The sequence below is a fragment of the Sapajus apella genome, unplaced genomic scaffold (assembly GCF_009761245.1).
Source record: "Sapajus apella isolate SASKATOON/1434 unplaced genomic scaffold, GSC_monkey_1.0 scaffold6, whole genome shotgun sequence".
Lineage (NCBI taxonomy): Eukaryota > Metazoa > Chordata > Mammalia > Primates > Cebidae > Sapajus > Sapajus apella.
The window spans coordinates 41791890-41800802 of record NW_022436946.1 but is presented as its reverse complement, the minus strand read 5'-3'; the positions used below and the strand labels follow the sequence as shown (position 1 = coordinate 41800802).

Genomic DNA, 8913 nt, shown 5'->3' with positions numbered 1-8913 from the left:
GAGGAAGTGTTGGATGTGATTATAAACCACGCAAACAAATCGGACAAAGACAGAGATGCAGGCTAATGCATAGGAATGAGGGAGGTCATCACGATCCCACGGACACTACCAAATGACGTCTCCTTGGGAATCATCAGACCTGGTTGGAAGATCAGGATTTTTTAATTCTCGCATTGAATTTTTGTCACATGCCTTATTTTTTAAATCAAAATACCTGTCAATGAATTTGAGCCCCCCTCTACTATGCATCATTTCTAAACGAACTTTTGTAGTTAAAAACAAAAACACATCTCCCCGCAAAGGATGACTAGGTACCAGGAAGACTATTCAAAATAGTATTTCAAAGGTTCCTCAGTGATTTCAACAAAAGGTCTAACGCCTCCCTGGGTTTGGGCAGCATATTAGGAAAAAGAACACTAAAGGAATGGTGACTATTCTGTAAGGAATCAGACTCCCTTGGAGGCAAACGTTCAGTTTGTCCAGAAGGCAAGGGTATGGGTTTTGTGTGTTGCAGGGAAGGGGGGAAGGTTTGGTGAAGGAGTGCAGAAGGCAATAATTAAAATCTCTTATGGTTACAATATAGAATAGGTATAATGTTCCTTCTTTTAGATACCCTGTTTTGCATTGTCACAATGGACTGGATTCAACTTAGAAAATTCTGGATATTTTTTAGTTGGTACATGGGTAAGTAAATTATCTTCAGTTGCAACATAAAACTATCTTTGACAATAAAACATTTCCAAGGGGGTTAAATGTACATTATTCTCAAGGAAACTGCCTCAGTGGTCCTAATTTTCACTAAAGAGACCTCATTCCCTTTGAAAATCAGTGTTCTATAACTCTTTGTAAATACAGGTACTGTATGGATTGAATTCCAACTGTTGAGAGACAGTTTTCCATGGGTATCTTATGTTTCTGCACACCTGTGATCAGAGGCACACAAACTTTTGTTCTAAACTATCTTTTCAAGGGTGTCTGTATAGCAAACAGCCTTGGAAGGCAGTGTCTCCCTCCCAGAAAGAGGGCACGTTTGTTTGCTATCCGGGATAATAAGATCAGATAGATTTGCTTGCAGGCCCTTGACAGTGTGAGGTCTCCCAAGCTTGGAGTTCCTCAGCTGTGATATGAACAGCATCAGCCTGGCCACTCCACATCGCCTCCATGCGAACTTGGAGAACAACAGGTACAGATGGGAAACTTCATTGAAGCTCATGCCGCCTGCTGTGCCTCTGTCTTTGGAGTTTTCTGTGTTCTGTCAGCATCCACGACACTAGCAGGTTAACTTGTTAGCTTGCATGTAAAAACTTTGGACTCTTAATAGTTGACACCAATCAGGCAAACAATTAGATTTTGTAGAGTTAAGGAATTTCCATGCCCTATTTGATTGTCCACTCTTCTCAAGCAAACAAATACAATTCCTGCACAATGAATACATAGGATTGTCTTTTGGAGTTGGTTGCAAAGGGGCTTAATGTTTCCAGAAAGTAAATTTAATGAGTTAAAGGACACACAGCCAGGTGTGGTGGTTCATGCCTATAGTTCCAATACTTTGGGAGGCCAAGGGTTGAGGCTAGTTTGAGGCCAGCCTGGGCAACATAGCAAACCCCATCTCTAAATAAGTAAATACAACTAGCTAGGTTAGCACCTGTGGTCCCAGCTACTTCGGAAGAGGCCGATGTTGGAGACTCACTTGATCCCAGGAGTTGAGGCAGCAGTGAGCTATAATTGCACCACTGTACTCCAGCCTGGGTGACAGAGCATGACCCTGCCTCTAAAAAAATAATTAATAAATAACAAAGGACACATGTGAGGAAGACAAAGGTTAGGGGGAAACATAAAAGATCAAAAGAGAAGGAGGTAATCCCAGAAGGTGCAGATAGTAATAAATCACAAGGCATTTCTTTAATCATGGTTTTTAGTCTCAAAGTAAACACATCATTCTTTGTTAAAGAAAATTACAGCCCTACCGCCCTCTACCGGAACAAGGCTGGAAAATACAGAGAAACAGCTTGAAGTTAACACTTCATGGAATCTGATCACACTGAAGTCCATTGCTGCTATTATTCAGATGTTAAAGTGTAAACCTCAGGTGTTGGTAAGGTAAGAAGCATACAGCTCCTTCTGTGTACCCAGGCTGATAGGTTAACACTGAACCACCTCATGCTGAACACAGTGGCGAGTCCTTCCCATGCGCACCTCTCATTTGCCGTAGTCACTGATTTAATAGGCTGTGATTTGCTCCAGGTCTCAGCAAGTCGGCCCCAGCACTACTGCCCCACACGTGTACCACCTGCATTCTACAGACAACCGCTGTGCAGGACCCTCCCCTTGCCTATCAATCCCACCTCCAGACCTACTCAGCTCTAACTCGAAAGTCTCACTTTGCCCTTGGGAGCTACAGTAAGGCTGGACACAGTGAATGCCAACCCTCCAACTCCAGAGTACATCACTCTGTGATCTCAAATGGTGAGTGTCAAATGTCACCCTATCAATACCACAAAGCAGTGGTGCCCAAATGTTTTCATCATGCACCCAAATCAGAAAAAAATATATAATGCACCAATAAATGTATATTTATTTATAAATAATAGAAGTGTACAATTGTACAATATATTATGTACATTATAAAACACATAAAAATAGAAATTTAAAAGGATGAGATTAAATACAAATAATCATTTTAACACTTCTTCAATGGATTGATCATCTCCACACCCCTGGGATGTATATACCCCCACCTGAAACAATAGCCCTAAAGTATGTCAATGATTGTTATTTGGGTTTTCAGCTCAGGTTACAGAAATAGGTACAAGATCACATCTTTTAAGTTTTGCGAAATAGCCCTAGCATCAAGTTTAAATGGATGAGAATGCTTGGTGCTAACTTCTTGAGACATTTTTGGACTAATGACTACACAGCTGGTAAAATGTCATGTTATGGTTCACCAATAGTTATTTCACTGTAAGGCAGACAAAATAGGGGACTTCATGGAGTTGAATCAGACTATTTGTGGGAAAATTGTTTAAAAGAAACATTTAAAAGCAAAGGATGATGATTTGCCTTTTTTTTTTTTCTCCCCAAAAAACCCAACAGGCTGGGCACAGTGGCTCATGCCTGTAATCCCAGCACCTTGGGAGACTGAGAAGGGCTGATCACTTGAGGTCAGGAGTTCGAGACCAGCCTGGACATGGCAAAATCCCGTCTCTACTAAAAATGCAAAAATTAGCTGGGTGTGGTGGCATGCACCTATAGTACCAGCTACTCAGGAGGTTGAGGCAGGAGAATCGCTTGAAGCTGGGAGGCAGAGGTTGCAGTGAGCTAAGATCACACCACTGCACTCCAGCCTGAGTGATGGAGTTAGACTCTGTCTCAAAAAGAAAAAGAGAGAGAAAAAAAGCCAGCAAATTAAATAGCTAGCCCCTAAAGATATAATTCTTCTGCCTACAGACTTAAAAAAAAAAATGGCATTCCAAACAATAACCAAGGCAAATGGATTTAAATGAATTGCCACTCATCTACCTGATCTAATACCAGCGAGCCGGTTCTTAACACTAATTTTTTTCATTTTGACAGCTCCAGTATCCAATCACAGACCTGGCACATAGAAAGTAAATACATCATGAATGATAGTCCCTCAAAAATTATATAAGGTGCCAAACTACATTTGAAATAACAATTGCGACTACAGAACATTCTAGTATATGGTTTGGATTGGCGGAAGCAAACAATAAAGCTTGTGGTCAAAAATAACGTGCCCAGAGAGCCTCCTTGTATCTCTCCCCTCCTGCTTCCATATCAGTTGACATCCACGCCCCTCTGCTTCCACCAGGCCTGAGCTTCCCAGCACATGGTGGAACACTACAGCTGGACGGGCCTGTCCTTTTCCAGCTTTCAGTGCAAGCTGGGAGAGGCAAAGCGGAGGGTATTTTTTTATAGGAGGAAAATTGAAACTTCACGCAAGTTTCCATTAAATTAAATGCAAACTAGGGTGAGTAGTTTGTTATTCTCATTCGAGAGTAAAAAAGGGACGTGGATTTTAGTGACTTGCTGTCAACTGAAGGCTCAGTTCTTTCACTACTGCAATATGGAAAGAGGTTACCTAAAGTACTCACTAGAGGAAAATTTACTTGGTTGGGACGTATATACACAGAGAAAAGGAAAACAAACTGGTGGAATTTTCCGGTGATGGTTGTTTTTTTTAAGCACTGTGGTGATTTACTAGGTTACCATCCTCTCCAGAGTCTTAAAGCCAGAGAGAAGCCAGCTGTGTGAATGAACTTATAAAGCCTCTTTAAGGCAAAATAGCCACTAGAAAAGAAGTATTTTTCCTGAAATCTTTCAAGAAAACTAGGAAATGCACGTTCTACACATCGTTGTGTCTTGTCTGCTCACTTTGCTTGCCTTCATGCCACACCTGTTTTCTCTAATCCCTCCTTTCACTTGACATCAGCTGGCTCACCCCCGCCACCACGTTTAGGTAATCAGTAGCTGCCTCAAGACACTGGTGCTTCACAGCAAAATCTGATTTGAAAATTAAACCCACCCTCTTACTTGTACAATGAAGTAAATGAAAACAATCCTTAGTGACACCGCCTCCTGCCTGCCAAGAAAGGGTCTCACTAAACTGGTGACTGAGGTTACAGTGAAAAAAACTCCTTTGACCATGATAGGAAATACTACATCCTACATTTAGAACCAAAAAAGCCATTCATGGTTTTGGTGATTTTCAACTTGTATTTCCAACTACTGCAATCATAAGAATTACAGTGGTAATTCTGCACTGAAAGTGGCAACCTTTTAAGTAAACAACGTTGCAAATTTTAGGACAGGATTATTACAATCAGTTTTGTAATACTACAGACTTATGCTTCCTCCATACCTAGGAATAAAAATAGTCACCCTCCCTCAATGATTCATCATGTACACATCTCTACTCTTTATAAGCACTATCCTTCCAGCTATACTATGAGGGGAAATCCCTCTCACTCCTGGGTTTTTCTGTAGCATACAGAAATAGCAGTCACTTTAGCAGTAATGTACAATATTATTCAATTTTTAGTTGAAAAGTAAAGGAGTGGATTGCCCTATTTATGTCCTTTCTCTTACAGTAAAAAGACACACACCATTGAAACATAAAATGAGTCAACAAAGTTCTATTTTTATTGACAGAAGTCCAAAATGAATACAAAAAAAGCTTCCTTTGCATGTTATACTTACTTTCCTTAAAAAGCTTCTGATAGAGTCAGGTAGACTGAAAACTAAGGATGTAGTTCAGCTTTTATAGTGAACCTTTTTAAAAAAAGGTTTAATAACATAAGCCACCAGTATGAGAAAACATACGGTCCCACTATTACTTTTAGACCTACAGCTTATCAAAAGTATTAGATCCTGCATTGATCTGCTAAGAGGTTTAGAAATGTTTTAAGCCATTAAAAGCCATTTTTATAATCTGTCTGATAACTCTGGGCAATTAAGAAAAGGAAAATTCCAAAACACAGCCCTCTATATCATGTGGAATGTGAGAGAATGCCAACTTATGACCAAGATAAGTAAAAATAAAAGTTTAAATCTATGAATGGAGCCGTTACAGTCTTGTATCACTGCAAAATGTCAATAATAGAGCTTATCAAGAGATTATAAACTTGAGCGATGTTACTTAAAACATTTGTGGTGTTTAACATACTTTAATGTTTGCTAAAACTAAAGCCGAACAAAGAAAAGTCGCTCGTTTATAGACTGTGTCTCCTGTGTCTTTACTTTTACTGGGACCATAGATTGATCAGATAATACATAGCCCACACTTCCGGACAGTTATAATAACAAAGGATTTATTTTCGTTGCAGATGAAATAAACGCACCAGCCCATACTTGAAAGGTTTCAACAAGCCTAACATTCTTCAGGTTGTACCAAGGCACCGCCACTGCCTAGTTATATTATGCACCCATTTCTAGAGTAAAAAAACTACACCTCCCTCAACATCAGTTCTGTACTGTTTCTGGTTTATTTTACACTTCCAAAACGGCAACAAATTGCAAATATCTGCAAACACTGTGGTCCTTTCATAGTACTGCTTAGTCATCATCTTCTTCTTCCTCCTCTTCTTCCTCAAAGCTATCTTCAAAGCCCTCACTGTCCTCCTGGTCTTCATCCCCCTCTATTGCTGTATCCCACTGTGGGTGATTTTCTGGTACAGGCTTAGCCTCATGAACTTCCAACTAGAAAGAAGAATTAAATACAGACACCAGAAATTTGGGGAGAAGTAATAGAAGAAATCTGGTAAATAAAAGGTTTTCTTTGATCACAGCAATTATAAAGAAATAGATTTTTATGGATATACTTCTAAATTCAACTTATTCATTTAGAATAGATACTTCATCCCAGAAATAAAACAACTAAATATAACAATATGTGAAAAATAGTAGTAAAATTTCTAATACGAGTTTGGTATTCTGATCCTATATGTTATACTACTTATGCATGTAGTTCTGTGGCATAAAATAATTGTGATTCTTGAGCAAGAACACTGAATCGTATCTTAATAGAAGCCTTCTACTGAAGGAAGAAAAACCCGAGATATTTTGCAGTCTCAAGACTTGTGATGTACAATTCCATAGCTAATAAAAGAAATATGGAACCCTCATGGAAAAAAAGAGGTTGGCCTTTACTGGCTACTTCTACCCTTTATAGTGCAATAATACTTTTAGCGCCATCTCTCCAATAGGACACCGTTTATCAAAAGCTCAAGTGAATTGGTAAACAAAGATTAGCGTGTGCTGCAAATGATGCAGAAAGTATATGCTCAAATATGATAAAAATAAATTAATTTCAGAAATAATAAACACTCCAAATAGAATCTGTGGTAAATATATATATATGCTTTTCTAATGAAAACGGAACCCATTTTCAGGCCTTATAAAGTTACAGCACATTAAAATGTATCTCTAAAGTAATTGAAATTTCAATGTTCTAAATTGTTATATTCCTTAAAAACCTAAAACCTTAAGTTTATTATTGCAAGAGTAGTCCATCAAGTGTATCACATATAAAGTATGAGATGACTACTTCTTCCTTCCATGACTCTACATTTTAAAACTAGAAATGTTTTCCTAGTGTATTAAACACTTACACAGCAAACTATTATTTACCGAAGAGTCACTTTTCTTACCTTCAATGGTTTAATCTGATCCAAACCCATATAGGAGTCTGATCTCAGAAACACAGTATACTGATAATTTCCTGGCTTGCCTGGTGCAGGAAATTTCAGCTCTACCTAGAAGATAAAATCAGCACTTAAAAATCTGTATTTTGGGGAGGAAACAGCTCACTCCCTAAAAATTCCTAGACCACAGTATTTAACAGCCAGGTGTTTACTTAGATGATATAGAAAATCCTAACAAATGTTATTAAAGTCCTTATAAATATTAAAAAAAAAAGTGAACATATTATAAATACCTCACAAAGACGAAATCAAATTATGCATAACTGACGAGGTAAATTTGTATCTCTACAATTCAAGAAAGCAATACTTAAAGCAATCAAATTCTATGCTATCACTCTGAAGAAATTTAGTAGATATAAAAGCATAAACAATGAAATGTTGGAATAAAACAACAGACTTCACTAGATAGGAGACACTTCTCACCAAATTTTCTTATTTCTAGAATAAATGCCCAATGCTAAGGGTCAAGAAGATATTTTATTAACCCACAAATCACGAACTGCAAATACAAACAGTAAAAAAGTTTCTATCCCACTTGGACAAAAGAAGAACAATTTTTTTTTTTAAATGACATTTGAATGCTCTGGTGATCTGCCTCCAATCTCCAAAATCCATATTTTATAGACTAAATATTAAGATATGCTAGTTTTTGAAAACTAGAAAAAAATCACAAAGGAATCTTTTTCTTTAAATTAATCTCAGTTTGGCCTGTTAACACAAACCTATAAATTATAAAAGACTCTTTAAATCATACTACAAAAAATAAATAAGAAAATGGATAAACAAATAGCTATTTATATTTCTGTCTGGTAGAAACAACCAGAATAGTAAAACACACTGGGGAGGTATATTTACAACATGTATCACAAAGGGCTAATTTCTTAAATTAAAAAAAAAAAAAAAAAATTGTTTAACTTTTTTTTTATTAAAAAATTTTAATAACTTAAAAAAAGTCAATTTTTTTTTTTTAATAAAGCAGGGTTTCACCATGTTGGTCAAGCTGGTCTTGAACTCCCGACCTCAGGTGATCCGCCGGCCTTGGCCTCCAAAGTGCTTGAATTATAGGCGTGAGCCACTGCGCCCAGCCCCAAACCAATTTTTTAAGACAACCAAAGGGAACAATGGTCACAAACAGACACATAAAAAAGATGACTCAAACACAAGGAAGATGTTAAGTTTCACTCTTCAGAGAAATAAAAACTACACTGAATAGAATGAGCGGAGTAAAAACTGATTCAGACATGCGTCATCGATATATGCTTAAAATGAATGGGTAAAACACTGTTGGAGAATAGGACGTTCACACATGGCCTAAATATCAACCCACAGATTAGAGGGGGAGAAAAATACCTCTACAATAGAGAAAAACCTTAACTAAATGAGCAACCTTAATATCATGAACAGAGGGCAAAGTGATTTACTGTACCTCTGACATAATGCACTAAGGCACATCACCAACATAGGGTGCTTGCCAAAAACATGTAAGATGGACATAATAATGAGTAACCAATGAGACAAATTCATATTAAATGATATTCTACAAAATACCTTGCCTAGAGTCATAAAAAATATCAGTGGCATGGAAAGATTAAAACAGAACAAGGACAAGAAAGTATTCAAGACTAAAAAGGTATGACAACCAAGTATAATGTAAAATCACTTTTTCTTTCTTTCAATACAGGGTCTCACTCTG

General features: G+C 37.5%; 1 protein-coding gene across 2 annotated transcripts in view; it reads right to left on the bottom strand.

The window, feature by feature from the left end:
• Window positions 1-3932: 3932 nt before the first annotated feature.
• The window catches only part of SEC63 (SEC63 homolog, protein translocation regulator), an 82156-nt gene continuing 77175 nt past the window's right edge, over window positions 3933-8913 (bottom strand). For both annotated transcript variants that reach the window (XM_032275107.1, XM_032275109.1), the window contains exons 20-21: window positions 7167-7271; window positions 3933-6216 (exon numbers count right to left, since the gene is read on the bottom strand). In XM_032275107.1, coding sequence (XP_032130998.1) covers window positions 6073-6216; window positions 7167-7271 — 249 coding nt within the window. In that variant the 3' untranslated portion in view covers window positions 3933-6072. The remainder of the gene's footprint in view (window positions 6217-7166; window positions 7272-8913) is intronic.